The sequence below is a fragment of the Mobula hypostoma genome, chromosome 12 (assembly GCF_963921235.1).
Source record: "Mobula hypostoma chromosome 12, sMobHyp1.1, whole genome shotgun sequence".
In the NCBI taxonomy this organism is placed as follows: domain Eukaryota; kingdom Metazoa; phylum Chordata; class Chondrichthyes; order Myliobatiformes; family Myliobatidae; genus Mobula; species Mobula hypostoma.
This window is the reverse complement of record NC_086108.1, coordinates 115150444-115167265: the sequence shown is the minus strand read 5'-3', so window position 1 is coordinate 115167265 and position 16822 is coordinate 115150444. Positions and strand designations below refer to the sequence as shown.

The following is a 16822-nucleotide window of genomic DNA, read 5'->3' as shown; positions in this document are numbered from 1 at the left end:
GGTGAATGTCATCTCCTTGTTCAAAAAAGGTAGCAGGGATAGTCCGGGTAATTATAGACCAGTGAGCCTTACGTCTGTGGTGGGAAAGCTGTTGAAAAAGATTCTTAGAGATAGGATCTATGGGCATTTAGAGAACCATGGTCTGATCAGAGACAGTCAGCATGGCTTTGTGAAGGGCAGATCGTGTCTAACAAGCCTGATAGAGTTCTTTGAGGAGGTGACCAGGCATATAGATGAGGGTAGTGCAGTGGCTGTGATCTACATGGATTTTAGTAAGACATTTGACAAGGTTCCACACAGTAGGCTTATTTAGAAAGTCAGAAGGCATGGAATCCGGGGAAGTTTGGCCAGGTGGATTCAGAATTGGCTTGCCTGCAGAAGGCAGAGGGTTGTGGTGGAGGGAGTACATTCAGTTTGGAGGGTTGTGACTAGTGGTGTCCCACAAGGATCGGTTCTGCGACCTCTACTTTCCATGATTTTTATTAACGACCTGGATGTGGGGTAGAAGAGTGGGTTGGCAAGTTTGCAGACGACACGAAGGTTGGTGATGTTGTGGATAGTGTAGAAGATTGTTGAAGTTTGCAGAGAGACATTGATAGGATGCAGAAGTGGGCTGAGAAGTGGCAGATGGAGTTCAATCCGGAGAAGTGTGAGGTGGTACACTTTGGAAGGACAAACTGCAAGGCAGAGTACAAAGTAAATGGCAGGATACTTGGTAGTGTGGAGGAGCAGAGGGATCTTGGGGTACATGTCCACAGATCCCTGAAAGTTGCCTCACAGGTAGATAGGGTAGTTATGAAAGCTTATGGGGTGTTAGCTTTCATAAGTTGAGGGATAGAGTTTAAGAGTCGCGAGGTAATGATGCAGCTCTATAAAACTCTGGTTTGGCCACACTTGGAGTACTGTGTCCAGTTCTGGTCGCCTCACTATAGGAAGGATGTGGAAGCATTGGAAAGGGTACAGAGGAGATTTACCAGGATGCTGCCTGGTTTAGAGAGTATGCATTATGATCAGAGATTGAGGGAGCTAGGACTTTACTCTTTTGAGAGAAGGAGGATGAGAGGAGACATGATAGAGGTATACAAGATATTAAGAGGAATAGATAGAGTGGATAGCCAGCGCCTCTTCCCCAGGGCACCACTGCTCAATACAAGAGGACATGGCTTTAAGGTAAGGGGTGGGAAGTTCAAGGGAGATATTAGAGGAAGGTTTTTCATTCAGAGAGTGGTTGGTACATGGAATGCACTGCCTGAGTCAGTGGTGGAGGTAGATACACTAGTGAAATTTAAGAGACAACTAGACAGGTATATGGAGGAATTTAAGGTGGGGGGTTATATGGGATCAGGGTTTGAGGGTCGGCACAACATTGTGGGCCAAAGGGCCTGTACTGTGCTGTACTATTCAATGTTCTATGTATGTTAATATCACTGGCACATGTTGTGAAATTTGTTGTTTTGCGGCAGCAGTACATTGAAATATATAAAATATATATTCATTCATTCATTCATTATGTGCCATATCGAATGATGTGGGTGATCATGGATTTGACCATGACTGTTCTTGGCCAATTTTTCTACAAGTAGTTTGCCATTGCCTTCTTCTGGACAGTGTCTTTACAAAACGGGTGACCCCAGCCATTATCAATATTCTTCAGAGATTGTCTGCCTGGCATCAGTGGTCACGTAACCAGGACCTGTAATATGCAACAGTTGCTCATACGACCATCATCACCTGTGCCCATGACTTCACGTGACCATGACTGGGGGGGCTAAACAGGTGCTACACCTTGCCCAAGGGTGATCTGCAGGTTAATGGAAGGAAGGAGCACCTCATACCTCCTTTGGTAAAGACATATCTCCACCCTGCTACCCAAAAAATTGTATAGATTATAAGAAATATGGGTTGGTTGATTGTCCGTTCAGTATTCTGCCGGAACATGGTCCATATCCCCACCTTCCCTGCATGTTCGTGTCTATCAGTCCCTGAAACACCACTGTCGTATCTGCCTCCACCGCCCACCCCAGCAGCTCATTCCAGGCACCCTCCACTCAGTGGAAAAGAAATTCTTGCCTCGCACATCTGCTTTGAACTTGGCCACTCTCATGTTAAATGCATGTTATCGAGTATTCAACATTTTGACCCTGGGAAAAAGATTTGAACGGCCTATCTGTACCTTACACGGTGTTTGTGTCAATGGGTGCTTGGCAATAAGCACAGTCTTGCTGGGCTGAAGGGCCTATTTCCGTGTAGGGTAATTCATTCAGAAACAGCCTCTTGATATAAACTTTATTTCATATCAGGAGGCAAGTGTCTGGTACAGAAACTACACTGCAGTGAACAAGAGGGCTCTACAGCGGGTAGTCAAGATGATCCAATTCCTCACTGGCACCAGCCTACCTGCCATCAAGCACATGTATACAGAAAGGTGCTGGAATAGTGCCAGTAACACCATGAAGGATCCCACTCACCCTGCTCATGGACTGTTAGTCCCACTCCCATCAGGGAGGAGGCTATGTAACATCAATGCCAGGACCACTAGACTCAAAAACAGTTACTTTCCCCAGCAGTAAGGCTGATCAAACCCACAACTCCCACCCCACCACTACTTTATCATTTCCTGTCAGTCGCCTTATGTACAGACACCCTTGTGCCTAGCGTCACCTCATTGACATACAATCAATCTATGTATATAAGCTATCCTATGTATTTATATTTATCGTATTTTTTATTATTATTGTGTTCTTTATCCTTTGTGTTTTTATTTTGTGCTGCATCAGATCCGGAATAGTGATGATCTTATTCTCCTTTACGTTTGTGTACTGGAAATGACATTAAAGAATCTTGAATCTTGAATCTTGAATTAGCTGGGTTCTCACTTGAAGTAACAAGCTGGCATCTGTTGCCTGCCCTTTTCTTCTGCTCTGTTTTATGTTCAATCCATCAGGTCATCCAGGAAGCTTTGGCATTAACTTCCCTTCCCTTCTCCTCCTTGGGAATGTACCTGGACTCTAGCTGAAACATCTCCACTCTCAAAGTGCCAGATCTGTTCTCAGTCCTTTGAAATTGGCACTTGTCTGACTGACTATTTTTACCTTGGAGTGGCCTATTTCCTGTTCCAAAGCTGCTCTAAACCTTTTGATATTACGCTCCGACTTTCCAGACGTTCCCTGTGGATGTTTGCTCCATTTGGTCTGGCTAATTTCCCAGAACCAAGTCTAGCAACACCATCTTCCTGGTTGGGCCCAGAAACATACTGATCAAGAAAGTTCTCCGGAACACACTTGAGAAACTCTACCCCCTCCTTACCTGAAACATTAACCCTTGGTTAGGAAATAGGCCAGTACAGCACAGGAACAGGCCTTTCTGTCCACAATCTTGTGCCGAACTAATTAAATTAGTCATCAAGTGGCCAACCAAACTCGTCCCTTATGCCTTCATAATTTCCATATTCTTCCATTTTCTTCACATTCATGTGCTGATCTCTATGTCTCTTAAAATCCGCCAGTGTATCTGCCTCTACCACCACCCCAGGCAGCACATTCCAGGCACTCACCACTCTCTGTATACAAAAAAAATCTCTCATCCTGTTTGAAATGATCCCCTCTCTCACCCTAAATGCCTGCCCTCTGGTATTAGACATTTCAACCAGTCCCTCCACTGTATTTATGCCTCTCATAATCTTATAAAGATCTGTCAGATCTCCCCTCAGCTTCCGCTGCTCCAGAGAAAACAAGCCAAGTTTGTGCAACCTCTCATTATAGCCCATGCCCTCTAATCCAGGCAGCATCCTGGTGAACCTCTTCTGCACCCTCTCCAAAGCCTCGATATCCTTCCGATAGCAGGTTAACCATAACTGTATCCAATACTCCTTCTCTCTCTGATTTCCCTCTGTAGGTGCTGCCTGACCCATTGACTGTTTGCAGGTTTTTCTGTTCTCCAGTAGCCTTTACTAAACGGTAGTCACTGTTGCTTTTTAACTCTTGGGGTATTTAATATCAGTGTTCTAAACACTCAACAGGTCAGGCAGTGTCTGTGGAGAGAGAAGCAAAGTTCCTGTTTAGGACTCAAGAATCTTCATCAGAATGCTTACACACGTTTCTGTAAAATTATCTAAACGCCATGTTTCTGAGCAGTGTCCTTCCTTGATTTCTGTTGGTGCTTGCCTGTCAGTACAGACAGAATAGGCTGATATTTCTGTGCATTGTGCTTCCATGATTAATGTAAAGATAAAGATGAGGTTTATTTGTCATGTGCAGGACTTTGAAACATGCAGTGAAATGTGTCAACAACCAACACAGTCCGAGGATGTGCTGGGAGCAGCCCAATATGTCACCATGTTTCCAGTGCCAACATGGCATGCCCACAGTTTTATAACCCTGACCCGTACGTCTTTGGATGTGGGAGGGAAGCAGAGTATATGGAGGAAACCCATCTGGTACAGAGAGAACAAACAAACTCCTCATAGACAGCAGCAGGAATTGAACCCTGATCGCTGGTGTTGTAAGGTGTTACGTTAACCGCTATGCTACTCTGCTGCCCAATGATAACGGGTGCTTGCCAGTCAGTACAGACTCGATTGGCTGAAGGGCCTGTCTCCATGTTTGTGCAATGGCAGCTTCTGTTTGGTGTGTGGGCTCTTCGCTATATCCCAGTACATGTGATAATATTAAATCCATTCTGATTCCAGTTGACTGGGTGCTGCCTGCAATATGGCTGATGCAGAGATCGGCGACTCTCTGAGTTAATCCACGCTCTCCCCTCGCCACATCGATGGGATGCCGACCAGCAGGGAGGCAAGTCAGGCATATGTCCCCTTAAGATTCATTGACTGACAGGAAGTGATAAAGTAGTGGAGGAGTTGGTTAGTGTGTGGGGGTGTTGGTCTGCCTTACCGCTTGGGGAAAGTAACTGTTTTTGAGTCTGGTGGTCCTGGTGTGGACGCTGCTTAGACGCCTCCCTGATGGGGGTGGGACAAACAGACCATGAGCAGGGAGGGTGGAATCCTTCATGATGTTACTGGCCCTCTTCTGGCACCGTTCTGTATATATGCCCTTGATGGCGGGTAGACTGGTGCCCGTGATGCTTTGGGCAGTACTGATTACCTGTTGTTGAGTCTTCCTGTCTGCCACAGTGCAGTCTCCGTTCTGTGCACTGATGTAGCTTGTTAGGATGATCTCTACTGCGCATCGAGAGAATGACAGAAACTTATTCCAAGATCAACCTAATCCCTCCCTCTCACATTGATTTGCAGAATTACTAAAACAGCAGGGGAGAGGTGAAAATGGAGATAAGAGGGGCAAAGAGAGAGTGTGAGTGAAGTGTGGAAGGAAGCATTAGAAGGAATGTGAACATATTCTGTTGTCATCTCAACAGGAAAAGGGCTCGAATCACACAGAAACAGACCCTTTGCCCCAATTGGTCCATGCTGACAAAGATTCCCACCTCAGCTAGAAACTGTTCCTAAAATGTTGAGTGTGTGTCTTCAGACTCCTGTACCTTCTCCCTGATGGTAGCAATGAGAAGAGGGCATGTCCTGGGCGATGGACACCACATCCTTGAGAAACTTTTTGAAGATGCTTGTAATGCTGGGGGTGTGGGCAGGCGTGGCTTAGTTTGCAACTTTCCGCAGCTTTTCCTGCTGCTGTGCAGTGGCTCCTCCATACCAGACAGTCATGCAACCAGTCAGTTTCTCCATTGTACATTTGTAGAAATCTGTGAGAGTCTTTGGTTACTCTGGATTTCCTGCAGCTGCAGAATCTCTTGATTTCCAACCAAAGCTGCCAGTAATTGCCTGTCTGTAACCCAGAGGTTCACAACCTTTTTTATGCAAGGACCAATACCATTAAGCAAGGTGTCCATAGACCCTAGGTTGGGAACCCCTGCACTAAACCTTTCCCAAGTGCCTGTTCAATGTTGTTCCTGTACCTGCCTCAACCCCTTTGACATCTCACTCCATGTACAAGCTGTCTCCTGTGTAGAAGAAGTTGCCCCTAGTTTCCTTTTAAATCTCTCCACTCTCAACCTACACCTCATTCCTCTAGTTCTTGATTTCCTTGATAAAAGAAATAAGACTCACGGAGGTGGAGCATGTGGCTGGGATACTGATAGAAACATAGAAAACCTACAGCACAATACAGGCCCTTTGGCCCACAAAGTTGTGCCGAACATGTCCCTACCTTAGAAATTACTAGGCTTACCCATAGCCCTCTATTTTTTGAAGCTCCATGTACCTATCCAGAAGTCTGTTAAAAGACCCTACCATATCCGCCTCCACCACCGTTGCCGGCAGCCCCTTCCATGCACTCACCACTCTCTGAGTAAAAAACTTACCCCTGACATCTCCTCTGCACTCCAGCACCTTAAACCTGTGTCCTCTTGTGGCAACCATTTCAGCCCTGGGAAAAAGCCTCTGACTATCCACATGATCAATGTCTCTCATCATCTTATATACCTCTATCAGGTCACCTCTCATCCTCCGTTGCTCCAAGGAGAAAAGGCCGAGTTCACTCAACCTGTTTTCATAAGGCATGCTCCCCAATCCAGGCAACATCCTTGTAAATCTCCTCTGCACCCTTTCTATGGCTTCCACATCCTTCCTGTAGTGAGGCGACCAGAACTGAGCACAGTACTCCAAGTGGGGTCTGACCAGGGTCCTATATAGCTGCAACATTACCTCTTGGCTCCTAAATTCAATTCCACAATTAATGAAGGCCAATACACCGTATGCCTTCTTAACCACAGAGTCAACCTGCACAGCTGCTTTGGGCGTCCTATGGACTCAGACCCCAAGATCTCTCTGATCCTCCACATTGCCAAGAGTCTTGCCATTAATACTATATTCTGCCATCATATTTGACCTACCAAAATGAACCACTTCACACTTATCTGGGTTGAACTCCATCTGCCACTTCTTAGCCTATTTTTGCATCCTATCAATGTCCCGCTGTAACCTCTGACAGCCCTCCACACTATCCACAACACCTCCAACCTTTGTGTCATCAGCAAACGTACTAACCCATCCCTCCACTTCCTCATCCAGGTCATTATAAAAATCATGAAGAGTAAGGGTCCCAGAACAGATCCCTGAGGCACTCCACTGGTGACCGACCTCCATGCAGAATATGTCCAGTCTACAACCACTCTTTGCCTTCTGTGGGCAAGCCAGTTCTGGATCCACAAAGCAATGTCCCCTTGGATCCCATACCTCCTTACTTTCTCAATAAGCCTGGCATGGGGTACCTTATCAAATGCCTTGCTGAAATCCATATACACTACATCTACTGCTCTTCCTTCATCAATGTGTTTAGTCACATCCTCAAAAAATTCAGTCAGGCTAGTAAGGCATGACCTGCCTTTGACAAAGCCAGGCTGATTATTCCTAATCACATTATATCTCTCCATACGTTCATAAATCCTGCCTTTCAGGATCTTCTCCATCAATTTACCAACTACTGAGGTAAGACATACTGGTCTATAATTTCCTGGGCTAGCTCTACTCCCTTTCTTGAATAAAGGAACAACATCCGCAATCCTCCAATCCTCCGGAACCCCACCTGTCCCCATTGATGATGCAAAGATCATCGCCAGAGGCTCAGCAATCTCCTCCCTCGCCTCCCACAGTAGCCTGGGGTACATCTCATCCAGTCCCAGCAATTTATCCAACTTGATACTTTCTAAAAGCTCCAGCACGTCCTCTTTCTTAATATCTACATGCTCAAGATTTTCAGTCTGCTGCAAGTCATCACTACCATCACCAAGATCCTTTTCCATAGTGAATACTGAAGTTAAGTATTCATTAAGTACCTCTGCTATTTCCTCCGGTTCCATACATACTTTCCCACTTTCACACTTGATAGGTCCTATTCTTTCATGCCTTGTCCTCTTGCTCTGCACATACTTGTAGAATGCCTTGAGGTTTTCCTTAATCCTGCCCGCCAAGGCCTTCTCATGGCCCCTTCTGGCTCTCCTAATTTCCTTCTTGAAGGCTTATCTACATATTGTGTCAAGAAACCTTCCTGAACACACCTAACAAATTCCACCCCATCTAAACCCCTTGCTCTAGGGAGATGCCAATCGATATTTGGGAAATTAAAATCTCCCATCATGACAACCCTGTTATTATTACACCCTTCCAGGATCTGTTTCCCTATCTGCTCCTCGATATCCCTGTTACTATTGAGCAGCCTATAAAAAACACACAGTAAAGTTATTGTCCCCTACCTGTTCCTAATCTCCACCCACAAAGACTCCGTAGACAATCCCTCCATGGCATCCACCTTTTCTGAAGCCATGACACTATCTCGGATTAATAGTGCCACGCCCCCACCTCTTTTGCCTCTCTCCCTGTCCTTTCTGAAACATCTAAAACCCAGCACTTGAAGTAACCATTCCTGTCCCTGAGCCATGGCCACCACATCATATCTCCAAGTACTGATCCACACTCTAAGCTCATCTGCTTTGTTCACAACACTCGTTGCATTAAAATAGACACATCTCAAACCTTCGGTCTGAGCACATCCCTTCTCTATCACTGCCTATCCTCCCTCTCGCACTGTCTACAGGCTTTCCCTATTTGTGAGCCAACCTCCTCTTCCTCAGTCTCTTCAGTTCAGTTCCCACCCACCAACAATTCTCGTTTAAACTCTCCCCAATAGCCTTAGCAAACCTCCCCGCCAGGATATTGGTACCCCTCAGATTCAAGGTCAACCCGTCCTTTTTGTACAGGTCACACCTGCCCCAGAAGAGGTCCCAATGATCCAATCTCAGCTCCCTGCTCCAATCCCTCAGCCACGCATTTATCCTCCCTCATTCTATTCCTACATTCACTGTTGCGTGGCACTAGGCAGTAATCTGGAGATTACTACCTTTGTGGTCCTGCTTCTCAACTTCCTTCCTAACTCCCTGTACTCTTTTCTCAGGGCCTCTTCCCTTTTCCTACCTATGTCATTGGTACCAATATGTACCATGACCCCTGGCTGTTCTCCCTCCCACTGCAGGATATCTTGGACGCAATCTGAAACATCCCGGACCCTGGCACCTGGGAGGCAAACTACCACCCGAGTTTCTTTCCTGCGTCCACAGAATTGCCTGTCTGACCCCCTAACTATAGAGTCCCCTATCACTACCGGCTTCCTCTTCCTTTCCCTACCCTTCTGAGCCACAGGGCCAGACTCTGTGCCAGAGGCACGGCCACTGTCGCTTCCCCCAAGTAGGCTGTTCCCCTCTCCCCCCCAGCAGTACTCAAACAGGAGTACTTATTGTCAAGGGGTACAGCCACAGGGGTACTCTCTAGTACCTGACTCTTCCCCTTCCCCCTCCTGACTGTGACCCACTTGTCCGTCTCCTGTGGCCTCGGTGTGACAGCCTGCCTATAACTCCTTTCTATCAACTCCTCGCTCTCCCTGACCAGGCGAAGGTCATTGAGCTGCATCTCCAGGAGCTGCAGCTAGACACACCTGGTGCAGATAAGGCCGTCCGGGAGACTGGGAGACTCCAGGACCTCCCACACCTGACACCAAGCACAGAAAACTGAGCTCACACACATACCTCCTCCTTTCTGCAAATAACACAGGTAAACCTACCTCCCCTCGTCCTGTTACCACCTAAGCCCATTGAGCCAAAGCCCTATCACTCTGCTGCCCACTCTGAACGCTGCCTGCTGGATATGGCAGTCTTCTTTTTAAACCTTTCGCGCTCTACTGGCTGATGTCACGCGCCTGCTCAGTCTCACCTCTCTTTTACCCCAAGTGGTAAAAACTGCCTTGGCTCTGAAAATCAGCCGTTCACTCGCAGCCTTTTTGGTCTGATGGAGAACTTTACTTCAGTAACGGAGATGATTTTATTTTATTTATTTCGAGATACAGTGTGGAACAGACCCTCCCAGCTCTACAAGCTGCACCGCCAGCAACACACCAATTTAATCCCACCCTAATCACAGGACAATTTACAATGACCAATTAACCTACTAACTGCTATGTCTTTGGACTGTGGGAGGAAACCAGAGCACCCATCTGCTCACAGGGATGAGGGACAAACCCCTTACCGATGGCACCGGGCTACAAGCTGCCAGAGTCTCGGTGAGGAAGGTGACACAGATTCTGAGTGGGTTAAAGTCTGATAGCGAAACCATACAAAAGTAGTTGAATTACTGGCCAGGATAGGAGGTTTCCTGGGTCACTTCCCAAATTATCCCGGAGGATAGTTTGAGAGAGCGAGGGCTTTTTTCTTTGGAGAGTATGAAGGATGAGAGGTGACTTGAGAAAGGTGTGTGAAATGATAAGAGGCATAGTTCCAGTGGACAGCTCAGGGTAGAAATGGCTAATGTGGGTGACATAATTTTAAGGAGGTTGGAGGAAAGAATGGGAGTGGGGTGGTGTCAGAGGATTTTTTTTACACAGAGTGGTGGGTGTGTGAAACACTGCCAGGGGTGATGGCAGATACATTAAAGACATTCAAAAACTTTTAGATTGGCACATGAATGATCGGAAAATGGAGGGCTATGTGGGAGGGAAGGGTTGGAATGATCTTGGAGTTTGTGGAAAGGTCAGCACAGCATCATACTGTACTGTGCTGTAATGTTTTCTCACACTGTACTGTTCTGTAATCTTCTCTCTTAGCTTCTCAGTAAAGGAAGGAAATCCTGAGACTCTCGCCAAAATCTCCCAAATATCGAAAGGGTCATGGAAAATTAGTCTCTACAGCACACAGACATGCCCTTCAGCCCATCTAGTCTGTGCCAAACTATTATTCTGCTCACTGCCATTGACCCGCACACAGACCATAACCCTCCAAACCCCTCCCATCCATGTACCTATTCAAACTTCTCTTCAATGTTATTTGTAATGTTAAAGTGTGTACAAGTAAACACTGTAAATCCAGACTGATTGGTTAAACTGCAGTGATGGGCAAAGTTTAGAAATAATAAACTGGGCCTCATTTAGCTGTACTTCAGCAAAACATGGAAATCTCAGCACAGGAACAGGCCCTATGGCCAGTGACGCGTCTGTAAAACTTGACGCCAATTTAAATTAATCCCATCTGCCTGCGTGTGATCCACATGCCTCCGTTCCCACACATTCATGCGCCTGTCTAAATGCCTTTAAACTCCACTATCGTATCTGCTTCCACCGTCTCCCAGCACGTTCCAGTCACCCACTACTGTCTGTGTTTAGAAAAATCTTCTTGCTCTTAGACTCCTCCCTCAACATAATCCTCTACCCTTTAGCACCTGACATTTCCACCCCAGAAACAGAATTTACTCTCCCTCTCTCTGAATCAGTTCTATTATCACTCAGCAATGTAAGGTTTCAGCTTTACTTTCCTGTCACTGCACATGTGTTTACGGTGAGAGGGAAGAGATTTAATAGGAACCTGAGGTGCAACGTTTTTATTCAGAGGGTAGTCAGTATATGAAACAAGCTGCCTGAGGAAGTGTTTGAGTCAGGTATCTTCTTCTTAAGCCCATCACCCCTATGGAAGCACAGGCCACTGACAGCAGCCCTACAGGAGCCGATCACCCCTACGGGAGCACATGACCCTTACGGGAGCCGATCACCCCTACGGGAGCACATCACCCCTACGGGAGCACATGACCCTTACAGGAGCCGATCACCCCTACGGGAGCCAATCACCCCTACGGGAGCACATGACCCTTACAGGAGCCAATCACCCCTACGGGAGCACATGACCCTTACGGGAGCCAATCACCCCTACGGGAGCACATCACCCTTACGGGAGCTGATCACCCCTACGGGAGCCGATCATCCCTACGGGAGCACATGACCCTTACGGGAGCCGATCACCCCTACGGGAGCACAGGCCACTGACAGCTGCTCGCCAGAGTGCTCTGTCTTGAGCCAGTCTTTCACGTTGTCCCCGAGTGCGGCCAATCTTCACAGATCTTTCCTTTCCCAGGGATGAGTCTTTCGATCTCGCATTGGTGTTTCTGTAGCTCTGGGTTTTTTATCGATGAGGTTGCTCGCCCCATGCCCAACCCTCCTCCTCTCACAGCTGGGCCTGCGACCTCCCATGACACAGTTCAGGCAGGTACATTAACAACATTTAAAAGACATCTGGACAGGTACAAGGAGAGGAAAGGCAGGGTTCCCAGACTGGGGTCCATGGACTCCTCTGTTAATGATAGGGATGCATGGCATAAAAAAGGTTGGGAACCCCTACATTAGAGAGATAAGGGCCATACTCAGGCAAATAGGACTAGCTTAGATACAAATCATGGTCGATGTGGGCCACAAGGCCTGTTTCTGCACTGTATGCTGGTGAATATTTTACAAATCAGCAGCTCTTTCCCACTTGGTGACCCCTCCCTTGAATGGGAAAATTCCAGGAATTCTGAATCAGGTTTTTAAGTACCATGTCGGATTGAAAGGGTCAGGGTGTCCGGGCCAGTAGAGAGGGATGGGCTGGTGTTCAGCTCACTGCCCCCAACGCTAACTTGTCTCTGCACTGATCCGAGGCTGTAGCCTAGATCCGTTGTGACTGGGTTCATGGATGTGGAATCACTTCCAAAACTACAGCTCTCAGTGTCATTTGCTTACTTTCATTGTTTGCACAAATTGTTTTTTTCTACACATTGGGTAAAAGTTTAATGGTTTTCTTTTCTTAATGGGCTCTTTTGGGTTTCTTTGTTTTGTGGCTGCCTATAAGGATACAAATCTCAAGGTTGTATGTAGTATAGATACTTTTATAATAAATGTACTTTGAACTTTTAAACTTGTTGGTTTTTGGCATCAATACAGTGCAATACATTAAAATACATATAAATTACAATAAGAGTATATAATAAATAAAAATCTGAATCAGGTTTATTATGTGTCGTGAAATTTGTTAACTTAGCAGAAATGGAATGCAATTCATGAGAATGTTCAGAATTCTAATGGTGGAGAGGAAGAAGCTGTTCCTAAATTATTGAGTGTGGATCTTTAGGCTCCTGGTCCTCCTCCTTGATGATAGTAATGAGAAGAGGGCATGTCCTGGGTGGGGACGATCTTTACCTCACTATGGGGGCTACCTCACCATCCAGGCCATGCCTAATGATGGATGCTGCCTTCCTGATGCATCACCCTTTGAAGATGTCCTTAATGGTAGGGAGGCTAGAGCCCACCGCAGATCAGGCTGAGTTTACAGCTTCTCAACTTATAGACCTCTGTCAGGTTGTCTCACACCCTCGGCCGCTCCAGAGAAAACATAAAACATAGACAACATAAATCTTCAGCACAATGTTGTGCAGACCATGCCTAGAATTACCCCACTGCAGAGCCCTCTATTTTTCTAAGCTCCAAGTACCTATCTAAGAGTCTCTCTTAAAACAACCCATTTCTTCAAGTTTTTATAGCTCATACTCTGTAATCCAGGCAACATCTTGGTGAGCCTCATTTGCATCCTCTCCAAAACCCCCACACCCTTCCTGTAATTCAGTGCGATCTCAACTTTTCATCAGAATATCTGTGTCACTTCTGCAGCATCTGTAGCGTTTTGCTGTAACTAGTGGAATGTTTGCAAACCCCCACGGGGCATCCGTCTGTTTTATCACTACGAGAAGTTACTGCACCCACCACTGCAAGTGAGGCTCCGCCGGAACCCGCGAAGTTAACGCCAGCCAGCAGCCACCGCTCCGAAACATGGGCTGGCGGCTGTCACTCACCGCCCGGGGAGGCGGGGTCAACTGCTGTCACTCACCGCCCGGGGAGGCGGGGTCAACTGCTGTCACTCACCGCCCGGGGAGGCGGGGTCAACTGCTGTCACTCACAGCGCCCGGGGAGGCGGGGTCAACTGCTGTCACTCACAGCGCCCGGGGAGGCGGGGCGAGCGCCCGCTCTGCGTCATGTGTTCATCGCTCCCTGTCGCTCACTGCTGCACGGGAAGGCGGGCCCACTGCTGCCGCTGTCATTCAGCTCCGGAGCTGGGGGGGGGGGGCCTGAGGTTATCGCACGCTCATTGGTTGCCGGCTCAGTCGCGTCACTGGAAGGCACGAGGTTTGCGAGTAAGTGGTTGTAGAGCTTCGCGGAGCGGCTTCCGGTGAGTGTGAGGGGGGTGAAGTAGTTCGTGAGAGTAGGGAGGGGGAAAGAGAGCGGCGGTAATGGGGAGCGATTGAATCGGTCTTGGGCTGAGGAGGTGCTTTATATCCCCCAATCCCCAATCTCGCCCCTCCACAATCAACCTTCCTATCCCATCATCACCCCCTCCCCCATCATCTCCTTCCCCCTTCATCCCCTCCCCATCATCCCCACTCCCCCATCATCTCCACTCTCCCCATCATCTCCACTCTCCCCATTATCCTCCTCCCCATCATCCCTCTCCCCATCATCCCTCTCCCCATCATCCCTCTCCCCCATCATCCCCCCTCCCCCATCATCCCTCTCCCCCATCATCCCCCTCCCCCGTCATCTCCACTCTCCCCATTATCCTCCTCCCCATCATCTCCCTCCCCCATCATCCCTCTCCCCCATCATCCCCCTCCCCATCATCCCTACTCCCCTGTCATCTCCACTCTCCCCATTATCCTCCTCCCCATCATCTCCCTCCCCATCATCCCTCTCCCCCATCATCCCCCTCCCCATCATCCCCACTCCCCCATCATCTCCACTCTCCCCATTATCCTCCTCTCCATCATCCTCCTCCCTATCATCCTCCTCCCCATCATCACCCTCCCCCATCATCCCCCCTCCCCATCAGCCCCACTCTCCCCATTATCCTCCTCCTCCCAATCATCACCCTCCCCCATCATCCCTCTCCCCATCATCCCCCCTCCCCCGTCATCCAACTCCCCCGTCATCGCCCTGACTGTTCCCTTATCTCCGTCCCTTGCCCCTCCCCATCGTACCAGCATCTACTACCTGTTCCCTCCTTCTCCTTCCTTTGCTGCTTCTGCTCCCCTCCTCTGGCCCTGCTTTCCCCTCCCCACCGCTCCCGACCATCCCCTCCTCACCACTCCCCTCCCCCACCCCAGCTATCTCCTCACTCCCTCGCCCTTCCCACTTTCTCCGAGTCCTGTTCCCGAATGCTTACATGCACTATGTGTTGGTCACCCAGAATCATGGCTGGTCCCGGCTCTGGCGAGAACACCTCCCCTCCCATCAAAAGCAGCCAGACCATCCTGGTCAGACATCTCCCGTCCGAGCTGACCTGCACTGAGAAGGTGGATCTGCTGAAGTATTTTGGAGCAGAATCGGTTCGAGTCTTGCCGGACAAAGGCCGGCTGGTAAGGTCTTAACAAACACCATTAAAACTCTACACGTTGAACTTTAGGGAGACTGTTGAAAGTACATAACTGTCACCATATGCTATCTTTAGATTCACTTTCTTACAGGGATTTACAGGAAAAATTGAGAAATGTAATAGAATTTATGAAAAACTATGCATAAACAAAGACAAACAAACATGAGAAAATCTTGCAGATGCTGGAAATCCAAAGCAACGCACACACACACCTCAAATGGTGGAGAAACGAGAGGCCCTTCCTGATAAAGGGTCTCAGCTGGAAACTCTTTTTAAGAACTTAAGAAATAGGAGCAGGAGTTGGTCATCTGGCCTGTCAAGCCTGCTCTGCCATTCAATAAGATCATGGCTGATCTAACCATGGATTCATCTCCCGCCTACCTGCCTTTTCTCCATAACCCTTAATTCCCCTACTATGCAAAAATCTATCCAACCTTTCTTAAATATATTTACTGAGGTAACCTCCACTGCTTCATTGAGCAGAGAATTCCACAGATTCACCACTCTGGGAAAAGCAGTTCCCCTTCATCTCTGTCCTAAATCTACACCCCCGAATCTTGAGGGTATGTTCCCTAGCTCCAGTCTCATCTACCAGTGGAATCAACTTTCCTGCCTCTATCTTATCTACCCCTTTCATAATTTTATGTGTTTCTATAAGATCTCCTCTCATTCTTCTGAATTCCAGCGAGTACAGTCTCAGGCAACTCAATCTCTCCTCATAGTCTAACCCCCTCATCTCTGGAATCAACCTCCTCTGTACTGCCTCCAAAGCCAGTCTGTCCTTCCTCAAGTAAGGAGACCAGAACTGGTCATCGTTCAGTGTCACCAGAACGGCACGCAGTACTCCAGGTGTGGCCTCACCAGTACCCTAGGAGTTCCAGCATAACCTTATTCCCTCTAGCAATGAAGGCCAACATTCCATTTGCCTTTTTGATAGCCTGCTGCACCTGCAAACCAACCTTTTGTGATTCATGCACAAGCACTCCTGTCCTGCACAGCAGCATTTTATCATTTAAATAATAACCTGCTGTTTTATTTTTCCTTCCAAAATGGATGACCTCGCATTTACCAACACTGTACTCCATCTGTCAGACCCTTGCCCACTCAATTAACCTATCTATATCTCTGCAAACTCTCCATATCCTCTGCACAATTTGCTTTTCCACTCATTTTGGAGTCATCAGCAAACTTAGATACACTACACTCTGTCCCCTCTTCCAGATCGTTAATATATATTGTGAACAGTTATGGGCCCAGCACCGACCCCTATGGCACACCACTCACCACTGGTTGCTTACCAGAGTAACACCCATGTATCCCAACTCTGCTTTCTATTAGTTAACCAATCCTCTATCCATGCTAATACATCATCCTCAACTCTATGCATCCTTATCTTATGGATAAGTCCTTTATGCAGCACCTTATCGATCGTCTTCTGGAAATCCAAGTGAATAACTTCCATCTGTTCCCCTCTATCCACTGCACTTACTATATCCTCAAAGAACTCCAGTAAGTTTGTCGGACAGGACCTGCCTTTGCTGAATCCATGCTGCATCTGCTTGATGGATCCATTTCTTTCCAGATGCCT

The 16822-nt window shown here is 47.7% G+C and overlaps 1 protein-coding gene across 3 annotated transcripts in view; it reads left to right on the top strand.

The window, feature by feature from the left end:
- Window positions 1–13920: 13920 nt before the first annotated feature.
- The window catches only part of rnpc3 (RNA-binding region (RNP1, RRM) containing 3), a 58669-nt gene continuing 55767 nt past the window's right edge, over window positions 13921–16822 (top strand). The window contains exons 1-2 of one of the 3 annotated variants that reach the window (XM_063065078.1): window positions 13921–14034; window positions 15049–15217. In XM_063065078.1, the coding sequence (XP_062921148.1) occupies window positions 15053–15217 (165 nt within the window). In that variant the 5' untranslated portion in view covers window positions 13921–14034; window positions 15049–15052. The other 2 variants (XM_063065080.1, XM_063065079.1) reach the window with 2 other exon arrangements.